Raw genomic sequence first — 12,956 nt, 5'->3', positions numbered from 1 at the left:
GAGGGATGTTTTGTTTAACTTGTACAGCGGACACCCAAACCGATGACACTCAGCGGCCCAACTCCACCATGGCAGACCAATCTGATGACGAGGACGGCAATATAACACGTATCCTCAAACACCGATCAACGCCAGAGGGCAGCTTGACATTCCTTTGCCTCCAGGTACAGTGGTACTCGCACTCTGAGCTTGAAGAGTATACCCCGGAGTTGGTGGATCAATATCTCTATCGTGGCAGGCCCCATGAGCGTTCTAGAGCACGCAAAAGGCAAGCAGCTTGTGAAACACCCTTGGCTTCGGACAGGCAAAAGAAGGTTAGGGAGATATAGGCCACGGCTCATTGTTTGTCATACTTGCTTTCGGATCTCCTTTCATTGTTATTACGCATTTCTCATATAACTTAAATCAAATCTTCATGCTTGGGTACTTGTGACGCGTCATTATTGGAACTAGGTGATCTTGTTGACTGAGACTGAGTCGTAGTGGTCATGTTAAGTATATTGCATGGAGATCAGCGCCTCCTGTCAGAGCGCACGAAGTCGCTTCCGCCAGGTCAATCGGGCCCTGGAAAAGAAACTAGTACCTCGGAAAAAGGAGTACCCGTCATCGGTGTAATGTTATTCCCTTACCGACAGCGCAATGAAAGCCAGCATAAATCTATTCCCTATCTACCAATGTCTTCTCTTCAATGTGATGGGTACCTGATTTATGGTTACACTTGACAGAGTCAAGGAAAAAAATGAAGTTATATAGTATACAAGAACTATATGCTATGTGTTTCTCCGCCCAAGCTTTTCTCGACCAAAAACCAAAAAAATATCAAGTAATATAGAGAGGCTGGCTATGTCTCAATTCAACGAGAGGAAAAGCTTCCTACATCGCGGTCATCCGGGCCCATCAGGAAAGTGTCACCCCAGACATGGAAATGCAATACAGTAAGCTGAGCTACTCGCCTGGCGACTTGATCTGTACAGCTGTATCGAAAAAAGCTGGTATTTGTTGGCATGCCAGTTCGCGCCTGGTATGTCTCGAATGGTGACAAGGTGATATAATACCCTATGTATCCCAACGTAGCCTCCTCCAGCTGCTGTCTTAAGGACTGTATAATATCCGCAAAAGGTACAAGATACCGTGGACAATCACTCTTCTGCTGAGTTGCCGATGAGGTAGAACTGTCAAGGGCTTCTTGCGTAACCTTCAGGGCATTCCCGCACGCATTCGATTTCGATTTGTCATCTTCCTGTTCGCTACATTCAAAGATGGCTAGGAAAAAATCCTCAGACGCTTGGTATGTTGTGAGCCTGTCGACGGTATTGCCAGTGTTTTCTAGCATTCGGCAACGAAGTTCAAGGTCGATTGAGAAATGGAACGCGATCCATAAATCCCGCAGGTAATGGCGGGTTATGTCGAGCGTTTCCGGTAGTTGGGCACGCGATTCTGCCCAGAGAAAGCTTAGATGTTCACGTGCCAAGTCGCTGACTGTCAACCTAGGATTATGGTGTCTATAGAGCACATTGCGGTACCATTCTCTAGAATTGTGTACCTCCACTGGCTCCAGCGCGCCGGAGAGAAAACATTGCAATACTTTTATACTTCCATTCATTAGCTCTCTCCGAGCATCCGAAAGATAAGCTTCGTCTCTGGCCTTCGCGGAATGAGCGTTAGTTTTATCAAAGTAGAAAAAGGCATACGTACGAAATAGATCTCCACTGATACTTCAAGGAATTCACGTAACTTATACGCAATTACCTCGCTACTCTGACTCTCGCCGTCCCGTAGATTATGAATAACTTCTGTGGAGTACCGCTCTCTATCACAGCGTGATAAGAATTGAAGAAGTGAAGCCAACGACCGCAGAAAGCTGGCAGGACAGAAGACTTCCTCCTGTATCTCGCAGCCTATGGCAGTAATATCTAGGACACTCGTGATACGAGCACGAGCTTCTTGAGGAAGTATAGATACCATTAGATACTGTAGGCTTTGTACCAAGAGATTGAGTCTTTTATGGATATATCTCTCACGAAGAGCTGTATCAATATCTTTGGCTAGTGCTTCCCAATATGGATCCATGTTGGTTGATATTCGACGGATAAATTTTTGGTAGACATGTAAATTGATCAACAAAAAAGCGTCTCCATAGGCGAGTGGCGGAGGCCAGTCGCATACCCGGTCAGACATCGTCGGCGAAACGATCTGCTCAACAGAAATATGATGTGAGCCTTGTCACGGTATAAATTATAGAGGACTTGGTCTTTCTAAAGAGGCCGAATAAATGTATACCAAAAGTAACGGCTTGTATATAGGAAGAAGTGTGGTACATGTCTGGATTAAATAGGTGGAAATCAATCATTGGCAGCCTTGCCATTTGTTTACCTGGCTAGGGAACATATATAAGTAATTTAATGTATTAAATGTAGCCTTACGTATATAAAAGGTGCATTTGTTATCCTAAAGGGGAATACATTACCACCTGACACCTCGTACATACGTCGTGCATATGCAATAACCCCATGTATTCCCACTGAACAACAAAGAGGAGATATATAATGCCTAAGTAAAAGCACACCCAATCAAATAATAAGAGAGATTTGTTTACTAAGAAAGGCTACTGGCTAGTGCTAGTATCTGTATATCTCTGTTTGTACTTGCTCTGTAACCAGCATGTGTAGGATTCGGTGATGTTGGCTAGTAATACATGATGCCCAGGGCTGAAAACAAGAAGCTAGTGTGATGGATAATGCCCAACTCAAGAAGGTAGACATCCATTGACAAAGTGTGGTGCTATTGACACACTCAATTGTCTTACTCTGACTCCATCTGGATGTGTGATAGGTCAGTTTCTTGTTGCTTCTCTATTCTGCATACCTCTCGCCTAAGACTCTCCTCGGCGTCCGATAGTCTGAGGTTGGCACGATTAATTGATTTCGACGTTATACAAAAATTCTTCCCTTGGCTGTTGACTCCCAGGATAACACAGCAAGGCGATCTAACCGTGTCTATACCGGAAATAGAAGAATGTAATACTCCAGTAGACTGTTTTTTAGGATTGGGTTCAGTTGCTAAGTCTGTCAGCATTTGATAACATTCCTGCCTCTTACTACTACTGCTCTAGAAAACGTACCGTGACGGTCCCTCCAGCATGATTCCTCTGACTCTCGAACAAAGAGTATCGAATCAAGGACCTTCTTGTCATCGTTATAAAAATACAAATGATTCATAGCACTTATTGCATGGCTAACCCTGAACCCTTGGAGGTGCAAATTGAATATTAAGTGAGTTATCAATGCAGCCAATTCTATTCATTGATATATTAGAAATTGAATGTTTATCGTGGAGGCATGTCTTACCAACTTTATCATGTGTATCACTGAAACATACAGTCTCAGGCCACCAACCTGGGATTATTTGATGCCTATAAGAGTATAAGGATGAGAAACGTGGTTCAATATACTTCAAAAGGCAGCCTGAAATCTGAGCCAAAGTGTTATACTGTAGCCTTTCAAGCATATTTCGAGACCACAAACGGGTTCGCTCCGCCTCTTGGATGGAGAAATACAGTTTCCTGATAGGATCCCAGGGGTCCACCAATGTCCAAAACCCTAGTTCTTTGTTCACGTAGCCTTTATCTTTATATGACACGTTCTCATTCGGTATGTTTGGGGGAAGGTAGATCGATGCAATCCTGACTGTTGTGGGTATGTCTATTATTCTGTTAACGTAGTCACGGCTAGTTATCGATCGTGGATCTGCTTACCATAACAACCGTCTGCTGCGCTCTTTTTATATTCTTCCAACATTAAAAGATCATCTATCAACTGCTTGAATCTCGATCCTTGTAATACTTTGATTCCGTTCGCACTCTGACGAAGAGCATTGATTGAGCCGGTGTTTTTGATTGTGTCTTGGAGAGTATTCATGATGTGCTTTTGACCAACTACTAGTAATCAGCACAAGCTTTTCGCAAATAATATCGGCTATTAAACCAGCCCACCGTCTCTTTTGTTAAGCGCAGTTCCACACCATACAGCAACAAGAGCTTCAAGTTCCGCACGAGGCAACTTGTAAAGGAGCCATTTTTGGGTGTTTAACAACTCGGCCGTATTCTCAGTAGAAATTACATAGCTGTGACCTGCGTAATAATTATTATTATAACTGAACCCTCACTTTGGACCTTTATTAATACTTACTATGAATTGGAGGCATAGTGCAATGGCCACTGGCTATTGGATTCTTACTTTTGCTATGACATGACATTTTGATACCAAAGAATATGAAATTGGAACAAAGAGAAGAATTGATAAGTTATGCTAAATATTTATGTACTTCTCCGTGCAAAAGCATACAAGGCTGCCATATGATCTGACTTCACTGTAAAAAGGTAAGAAAAGCAAAGGAAGACTCCTTTCCAGTTAACCGCAACCTTTCAGGTAAGCCCTAGACAGGGGTTTGGTATACTAAAATGTCCAGACAGATTATCGAGCTGACCTTCTTTCTCTATATTACTTCTCTCTTCCCCCAATCAAGATGTCATTACAGGAGCTCTATTAGTTTTGTGGGACTGTTTAGGTCTTTTTCATGTGTTTCAAAAGAGGTAACCTTTTGCTATAACTCATCAGCTAAGGTTTCTTTCTTGGGACGAGTCCTTCGTTCCTGCAACAGTGTTCTGGCGTTTTCTATTCTTCTAAGAGCTTAGTAACCAACCTCTTGACAACCTTCCGTGAGAACGTACAGGATTCATGCTACTCGTCATGCAGATGGTGAGGAATTGTAGTTGCTTCACGATCAGGAAAATATCTTCTCTTAAAAAAGGGCCGTGTAAGATGGAAAAAGATAAACAGTAAGAGCCAGAGCAAAAGAATTTTACAAGGAAGGCTATTCATGATTGTCATGATAAGTATGTTACAAGACAAGAACCCTTGTCTTATAAATTCATATCTACAAGGTATTCAATGCCAGTCAAATCCATACCGCCCAATATCAAACCATTCATCTTTGGTTAGGCGGAAACCCAAATCCCGCCTTAACCCATATTGCTCCTTCTTGTGAAAGAATGACACGGGGCAGCGCATAACAGCACTTTCCTCTCCGTATTTTACACTAAGCAACATAATAGACTCTCAACCAGGATATGTAAGAATGCCTGCATAGCCAAGTAGTTCAATTTGACTTCTGGTCGACCTATCCAGCATAGGGTAAGCACGCCATGCCAGTTTCTGTAACCTATCTTTAGATCAGCATGTCCAAGCCCAGGCGTTAAGATAGCAGCCACTTACTGTCTCTGGTAAATCCGGGCTCGGGAGGAAAAGTACACTATCCCTAGAGTGCTGCATCGTACTTCTGTCGGACGCACTATCAGTAGTCAAATTCTTGATCCCCTCCATCCCCTGACCAAAGCCACCGTCAGCTCTCTGATTAACGCCCACGATGATGTGGCTTTCAGAAATGATCTTCTCCTCGTTCCTATACTTGACAGTGGTGGTCTATCCGAAATACTATATTAGACACTTCCCAGTTACCATATAGTTTAAACTTACAACTCTTTCCTCATAGAGAGGTACTTCGCCGGAGAGAGAAGTTAGTTGATTGGAGTCTTCACATCCCAGCCAGCGAATTAAGGCACTCAACCAAGACATGATTAGACAGATGTACAATTTTGGAATTGGGCCCGTCTGTTGTATAGAAGTATATGCTATGAAGGATCAGGATTGCGTTGGCCTTATAAATATAATAATCCAATACTATGTAGGGAACTATACTAGCCTTGATAAACCATAACCCTATAAGCCAACGTGCATCACACCCATCCAGAAGTCATTATTCTACGGGATAAGAAGGGCTCTCAACATGCCTTGATTTGTTTACATGTCCTATCAAGTGGCTTCATTTTCTTTTGGCTGACTTCATTATTTTACAAATTATTGCTAGGTAACATCGGAATCTCGGCAGGGCAAGTCACTGTGAGCAATAAGGATAGTGAACGGGGAATAGTTAGACAGCTAAAAAGAAACCTCCTATCAGATACCCGACAGTTTACAGCTGCGGTGTGTGGCATAGGATGTGGATATTAAAGAATATGTACGTAGAATACCGATTCATCTAGCCATTTCAAGATGATCAGCAGATATCCCAAAACTGTCCATGTCTTGATTAGAGCGACTACCTATAGCAAGGTATCTATTCGTTCAGGAAGATGAATAGTCTTTGATCATCAATTCTTACCGCACTAAGGAGAACTAAGTTTAACTAGGTGCCACACATTATTAGAACATAACACATCTTCCAGAGCGACGAGCAACAATATCACCTGTGTCATGCATACCCTGGCAGCACGCGTTTATATCTCGAGAAACCTCATCCATTGAGCAGTAATCCCCATTCCAACAATGTAAAATAACGCCACCAAGTACAAGCATATCCACTCTCGGGTATTCCCCCATGGTAAAAAGATGCTCCACTCTTTTTATCAATTTTCCAGGTCCAAGAGTTTTTTCCAATTCTTGGTAAGGCTTCTCACCTGTCTCTATTTCAAACAGTGTAGAGCCGAAAGCAAAGATATCGGTTTTTATATCGGGATCAGACCCTGGCCGATAGCTACACCATTCGTAGCAGACTGTTGCAACTTCATCGTCGATACCAGAGCCACCAAAATCAATAAATTTTATATGGCCCGACTGGTCTAAAAGTAAATTGTGACAGCCAACATCCGCATGGATAATATTCTTGGTGTGTATGTAGTGCAAACCCTCTGCAGCCTCTTGGGCCCAGCGGAGCTTTGTCTGCATTGTCACCTGCGACTCCTTACTCTGAATCTTCTGGCGCAGACATTCGCCTCGTTCGATAACTATTCCATCCTCTGTAACCTCCCGAATTCTCGCGATTCGAGGATGATCGCCCAACCGTTCGTAAGCGCGGACTTCGATGTTGTATGCTTGACAAGCAAAATCGTCTGTAGGCCCAGGGCGGCGTTTTAGCACAGAGTAGCTATCGATTGCAAAAACTGCACTTGTTGTGCCCACAGCAATCAATGAATACTGAGGTTTTCTAGCGGATAGGTTGGATTCAACAGGACGTCCAACCATTTTGGTAGGGAGGAGAAAGGTAATATGGAAAGATATTGCTACAAAGAAGTCCAGAACTGGATAGGGATGGATTGTTCTCTTTAAAATGATTGGAGTCTCGTACAAAGGGATCGGCTTTTAGCTCTTACTCAGAATGGTTTAGCCTGATCTATTTTACCGCCCCACGCTGCTCATGTCATTGGAGAGTAATAAATTGAATAGAACCAGGCTAGCCACACCCATTGACCCACCCCCCTTTTTTTCCATCTCGCGGAACCCTGCAACATGAAGTCCGCCTTGGCGTTGGTGAAGCATACAGTCGACAAGGAAAGTCATTCCAAGTCGCCCTGTCCACAGTTAATCAAAATAGATCCAATCGAACAAGGAAACTTGTGAACGCACCGATTCCACAACAGTATCTACAGATATGCCCGAGTCTCTGCAACGAGGACAAGCGCCGCGTCTAGAGGTGTCACCGAATATACCAAGACTCGGATCGAAGTTGGCGTCGGTACAGAATGTGCCGGTGGCTTTAGCAGTGTCGCATCGTTTATAATAGCGCTTTTCAAATCTGTGGGCTTCATCCCGATGGCAACCTCGAAAGGTAAGTCCTGAAGCTGTATAGGAACACATGGCTGGAAGACAAAGATACACAGGGTAGAATGATAGAAGGAGTTTCGCTTGAACAAGAGAACTATTTTGTGTATCAGAATGCACTTGAACATAAGGGATACAACTGTCTTATACATTTTCCAATCGCCAAATGCTTGCCAATTTTGAGAAACCCAGCGACCGTGCAAGCCAACCCTACGACGACCATTTTCTCGTATCTATTCATAGGTACAGGGAAGCATCACATCTCTTGCATATACACTATACCTTTTTCACTCGTTTCCTGTCGGCGCGACAGGAAACGAGTGAAAAAGGTATAGTGTATATGCAAGAGGTACAGGGGTATTCTGGAAAGAGGGGTAACCACGACAAAAGGCTACTGCGCTGCTCTTCACCGACAATTTGCGACCTGCTAGAGACAGATTTACTGTATACCATCGTTATGGAGTCGTCGTTGAACAATTCCGCACTTATCGAGTTTGATAAAATTTTGAGCGACTTGGTTCAGTTTTTAGAAAGGAACAAGACAGTTTCTAATGAGCAGCTTCAAAGTCGTATCGACATCCTTCCTATTACGAAGAAGCTGTTTCTCGATCGCTGTTTTTCATTCAGGAGAAATCCAGAAAAGAACAAGGAGTCCACAGCGCCCAGCGGCAATGATGTTAAATCACTACCCCAGATTGTGATCTCGGCCACATTGAGAAGTACATTGAGGGATTGGAGTAGCGATTTTGATAAGTATTTCATCGAGAAAGCAAACGTCTCATCGGAGTACCACTGGGGTATAGCTGTTGGTAGATTGGGACAAAGGAGAGGTACAGTCGAGGTCAACATAATCAAAGGCCGCTTCGAAAAACTGAACATATTCCGAAGTGCTGTCCAATATGGTTATCATACAGGTAAAAGATGGTCTAGGAACGGGTCTGGCTTACTTGTGGAAGTGATTCAACATCAATATCCATCCATCGATGAAGAGCAAAGAATCGATACGGAAAGCCTTGAGAAGGCTGTCTTTGAAGGACGCACTTATGCTGATTGGAGTGAAATCCTTGGCGGTGATGGATTTCTTGCTGCTTTGCCGCAGACCGTACATGAGGCAACGTATGTTTATCTATCTTTGCGTTACTCCAACACTAACACTCCTTAGCTACTATGATAGGCGCAACCGTGGCGAAATCCAAGAAAAATGCAACCAGCTCCTTAAATGTGGGATCGAGCGCATTGTGGAGGATTACAATCTAAGAAGCCTAGGGGAGTTTGTGTCTGACGGACTTCAAAAGAAGCTCTATGTGGATTCATATGATACCATCCGTGGAGGTAAAAAGAGGGCTTTGCTTGAAACACTAAGTATAACCTACCCTGGCCTATTTTGTAAGCCATCCTGATCAATTCAACAGAATATAAGACGCACGGGTATAAAAGACAAAAAGCAAACATACCTCGTAGCTCTTCAGTGAACCATGCCTCTCCCACCGCTACAGCGGGCGCGAATGCAGAACGACTCGCAGGAAACACTTTAGTACATAAATCGCCACAGAGAGCAAACGACAGTGAGGATGTCATCGAGATTAACCAACGAGAAGGAGTCGACAATCCATCCACATCTACGCAGGTCTGGGATATCGCGGGTAGCGCTTTGGGCGCAGCTGTTGGTAAGATTCGATGTACACTGCGCTGGCGCTTCCCAAATAAACTCATTTCGATACAGGACCGCGAAACCATCAATTGCCGAATACACACAATTCACCGCGTTGCAATCCTCAAAACGAAGAATCATTAGCAGGTCAGGGAAGTGCCAATAGTAGCAATGATTCTGTTACACCACCCCCTGCCAATCGACTCCAAGGCAGGAGATCTTCGAATTCGCTTAGAAAATCTGCTGACCCCCTAGAGCCTCTCCATTACGAAAGCAGAAATCACTTCAACGCGGAGGATCCTGGAAATGGGGTCGCGTTTCGTACGTATTCTAGACAACCTCGATGGAGTACAGAGAGATATATTGATCTTGACACATCTAGAGGTTAGTTTCTCTCCATGGGTAAATGGCTGATACCTACTGATATGTTCTAGTTTCTGCCCCTCAGCCCAGAGTGCCTGATACCGAGAACCGGGGTGAGGCGAGAAGTACTTGGCCCACGGGGATGCCGCGAACTGCGCCAGATACCATATCGCTACAACAAAGTCCATTGATGGACACGGAAGGGTGGACAAGTGCGGAATATCATCTACCTAACTCGCGGAATGACATATCTTCAAGCACACCTTCTAATAAGAATGCAACATTCCACTTAGGTAGTGGTAAGCTTTCTGTGACTAAATCGCGTCTATTGTCACGTTACTAATGTTATTAAGATATTCACCAATGCCAGTCAACTGAATCCACAAATTTTCCTTCAATGAACCGTGGTCCAAACCATAATGCTTCTCTCCACTCGCCAGAATCTCGGTCAAACACAAACGCGGACAGTTATTTCTCTTCTACTCTCCCGACTCAAGGCTATAGATCTGACAGTTCAGCTCAGGCTATATACTCGTTAGGACCACAGCTGATTCCCAACGCGCTGGAAGGTCCCTCTATTCCAGCGATCGACCCTTCTGGGCCTCTACTGTTCCCAGACCAGCAGCCAAATATCCTCGCTCCGCCAGTTGATCCTTCCGGAGACTTATTGTTCCCAGACCAGCAGCCAAATGTCCTGGCTCCGCCAGTTGATCCCTCCGGAGATTTATTGTTCCCAGACCAGCAACCGAACATGTCTATCTCACTCATCCCACACAGCATTCGTCTTTCATCCCCGGAAATAGCTACAGCTGTTGGCAATATGGTACACCGAATTCAACAAACACTTGAAACGCAATCTCTTTAACAAACACGTTCTTCGTTAAATCCAGTACTTGATCTACACCAGCCACATATATCCGACATGCAAGCTTCGATTTGAGGTATCATGGCCGTTCACAATGCACAACCCAGAAAAGATATCCATAACGCTGAATTATCTCTTTTTCAATGACACAATGATAAGATCAAGATGATCCCCGTAAATAGTCCTTTCTTTTTCGATATGGTGGCATGCTAGTAAGGGCTCGTCTGGCGCGAAATTTGCAGATCCATTCAATGGGAAAACAAGTACATGTCCAGTTCTATTTTGTATCGACCCGTTATGGACAAGGTGAAGTACGTTAATCTTGAAAACCTAGGAAATAGTGTTAGAATGATACAGTGCGTGTCAAGAGTGATGCTCACTTGGAAGTCACTGTTATTCAACTCATTTTTCAGTTTATCAGTCAGGTTAAGAAGATCTGAACCGGTGTACTCCCAGCCAATACCATGCTTGTGTTGGCCGATATCTGCTCTTTTCTCATCGATGATGCGCTTGATAGACGCAACGATTCCTTGTGTCTCCTCTGTTAGCGTTTCATATGCCATTGTGCTGTAACAATGCTATAAGCTGAGGCAGTCACTCTGTGCTAGTCAAACCAAGAAAATAAATACGAACCAAAGTCAAGGGGAATTTTAGTGAGGGGCTCGGCGGGGTGATCCAGTGCACGTGACAAGCCCGGCTGAACAAATGCCCAGTTGTGGATCTACCCGCTGATTGGATGTTCCACGAGCATGTGACTTGCTCCTCATTGAGGAAAGCCATACTAATAGTCAGGGTTGGGGAAGTATACCTAGACAATGCTTATGTTCTACTATATGCCCGCAAAGAAACGAGTTTAGTACTCTGCTATACCGCTACGTCATCTTCAGGATCCCGATTCACACAAAGGTTCTCGGTAATAGGTTAACATGAGCCACATCTGCATTTTATCACTACATAATAGTAGACTTCTCAATGTCGGATCAGCATAACCTGGAGACCAACCATTACCACTCTTGGGAGCATTGAGTAGTGCATTTTTGATCCTTGGTTTATTAGGCCGATACTAAGTTGTGTGCTCCACCCAACTATGGCGTTTTTTATTGTTAGTTATAGGCCTTATTCTAGCAAGCTGTCAGCTCATCGTCCAGGTGTCCATTTGCATCACTAGTGCGGCGTATAGTGTCTATACAACATCGCTGTCAAGTCGCTCAAGAACTTGCTGGCGGTAAAACTAGTTCGCTGGTTGGGCGGAGCAGTAAGGAGGATGAGTATGCCTGCTTTAATTGATGCCTATTGTCTCAGCTGTACTCAGAGGTAATCACGACCAGCGACTGGGTTGATTGGCCTTCGTGACATTACAAATTTTACCAGCCTTTGATCAAGTTGGCTTCTGCAATCGTACCGTTATATTCTGGGCTGTCATGACAAGCGCAACAAAGGTCCCGGACCAGGGTGCATGGTTCCCCTCGTGAGCCAATCTCCCGACCTCTTGGGAAGATATAGCGATGGTGTCTGCTCCCTATAAATCACGTAGCAAGCTGTGCAGGATTTTGGTGCCGGGTGCTTATATAGACCACGCACCTTGATGCCAAGCGGCAGGGAAGCGCTTTCCCCGATTAGGCACGCTATACCGGATGCAGTAATTCGCCGTCACCGCAGAATACGGAGTAGTCTAAATCGGGAAGCCTGATAAAGGCAAGGTCTGCCCTTATGACAAAGAAACAAGGGCGGATAGTGTAGCATTTGGTAAGACTCTGGTAAATAAAATTGGAGAAAGCGCTGGTAAAGGACATATCAGCAATAAAGTGGAATGGTGGTGTCCTTCGGGTGAGCTTCAGGACAAAGAGTAAAGACAAAGCGGCGAGGGTACTAACCCAACAAACCAAGAAAAGAGTGGTGAACACGGATACGGACATACAACAGTTAAGCTTCAGTTAAGATAAGTGAGGTCTTTCAGCCTCGCCTACTGCCCTTGATAGGGTTCATGATTTAGCTTCGATTGGCTCGTTGTAGGCTAATTCTATTCGTGTTTAAAGAAAGAGTAGGCACCTTACATTATCTTTTTCACCCTTCAATATTTTATTATACTGTGGCTGAAGTTCTAGTCTAGAATCACAACTCCTAGTCAAACTTTGCATATCCTTCAGTTTGTATATCCCAGATTAATAGTCGTAACATCTGTTGTAGCTCCGAGAAGGCTTGTCCACTCCAACTAATATTGGAAACATCTTCCCGAGTTTGATGCTGATCCGTAATCCCCCATTCTATACCACTTGAAGCCACGCTTGACATTTGCTTATCACTCATTCTATCTTTGCATCCATCTAGCATGATGCAGAAGTTCAAATAGTGCTGTTCCGTTATGGGTTCATTACTGAAAACAAAGTTAAACTTGGCCTGTAGAGCCAGTACCCGGAGACTG

At 44.1% G+C, this 12,956-nt stretch overlaps 7 protein-coding genes across 7 annotated transcripts; 2 read left to right on the top strand and 5 right to left on the bottom strand.

Annotated features, from left to right (window-relative positions):
• Positions 1-517, top strand: BDV37DRAFT_267165 (uncharacterized protein). The gene has a single exon (XM_032083996.1). The coding sequence runs from the start codon at positions 6-8 to the stop codon at positions 327-329; it is 324 nt and encodes a 107-aa protein (XP_031934209.1). The 5' UTR covers positions 1-5; the 3' UTR covers positions 330-517.
• Positions 518-853: 336 nt separating this feature from the next.
• BDV37DRAFT_289897 (uncharacterized protein) lies at positions 854-2,070 on the bottom strand (the record flags this gene model as incomplete). Its single annotated transcript, XM_032088581.1, has 2 exons — positions 854-1,645; positions 1,696-2,070. The coding sequence occupies 2 exons, from the start codon at positions 2,068-2,070 to the stop codon at positions 854-856; spliced, it is 1,167 nt and encodes a 388-aa protein (XP_031934208.1).
• Positions 2,071-6,222: 4,152 nt separating this feature from the next.
• Positions 6,223-7,382, bottom strand: BDV37DRAFT_267161 (kinase-like protein). Its single transcript, XM_032083995.1, has one exon. The coding sequence runs from the start codon at positions 7,077-7,079 to the stop codon at positions 6,261-6,263; it is 819 nt and encodes a 272-aa protein (XP_031934207.1). The 5' UTR covers positions 7,080-7,382; the 3' UTR covers positions 6,223-6,260.
• A 786-nt stretch (positions 7,383-8,168) lies between these two features.
• On the bottom strand, positions 8,169-8,751 carry BDV37DRAFT_267159 (uncharacterized protein). Its single transcript, XM_032083994.1, has one exon. The coding sequence runs from the start codon at positions 8,532-8,534 to the stop codon at positions 8,217-8,219; it is 318 nt and encodes a 105-aa protein (XP_031934206.1). The 5' UTR covers positions 8,535-8,751; the 3' UTR covers positions 8,169-8,216.
• BDV37DRAFT_267158 (uncharacterized protein) lies at positions 8,740-9,355 on the bottom strand. Its single transcript, XM_032083993.1, has 3 exons — positions 9,068-9,355; positions 8,818-9,017; positions 8,740-8,771 (listed from the first exon to the last, which is right to left on the bottom strand). Exons 1-2 carry the CDS (start codon positions 9,231-9,233, stop codon positions 8,956-8,958), a joined length of 228 nt encoding a protein of 75 aa, XP_031934205.1. The 5' UTR covers positions 9,234-9,355; the 3' UTR covers positions 8,740-8,771; positions 8,818-8,955.
• Positions 9,356-9,652: 297 nt separating this feature from the next.
• BDV37DRAFT_267156 (uncharacterized protein) lies at positions 9,653-11,227 on the top strand. Its single transcript, XM_032083992.1, has 4 exons — positions 9,653-9,690; positions 9,741-9,968; positions 10,023-10,862; positions 10,913-11,227. The coding sequence occupies exons 2-3, from the start codon at positions 9,812-9,814 to the stop codon at positions 10,532-10,534; spliced, it is 669 nt and encodes a 222-aa protein (XP_031934203.1). The 5' UTR covers positions 9,653-9,690; positions 9,741-9,811; the 3' UTR covers positions 10,535-10,862; positions 10,913-11,227.
• Positions 10,664-11,097, bottom strand: BDV37DRAFT_289894 (uncharacterized protein; the record flags this gene model as incomplete). Its single annotated transcript, XM_032088580.1, has 2 exons — positions 10,664-10,864; positions 10,915-11,097. 2 exons carry the CDS (start codon positions 11,095-11,097, stop codon positions 10,664-10,666), a joined length of 384 nt encoding a protein of 127 aa, XP_031934204.1.
• Positions 11,228-12,956: the final 1,729 nt, after the last annotated feature.

The sequence above is a fragment of the Aspergillus pseudonomiae genome (assembly GCF_009193645.1).
Source record: "Aspergillus pseudonomiae strain CBS 119388 unplaced genomic scaffold BDV37scaffold_221, whole genome shotgun sequence".
Classification (NCBI taxonomy): domain Eukaryota; kingdom Fungi; phylum Ascomycota; class Eurotiomycetes; order Eurotiales; family Aspergillaceae; genus Aspergillus; species Aspergillus pseudonomiae.
Note: the sequence above shows the minus strand (reverse complement) of the source record. Positions and strands in the feature narration are given on the sequence as shown.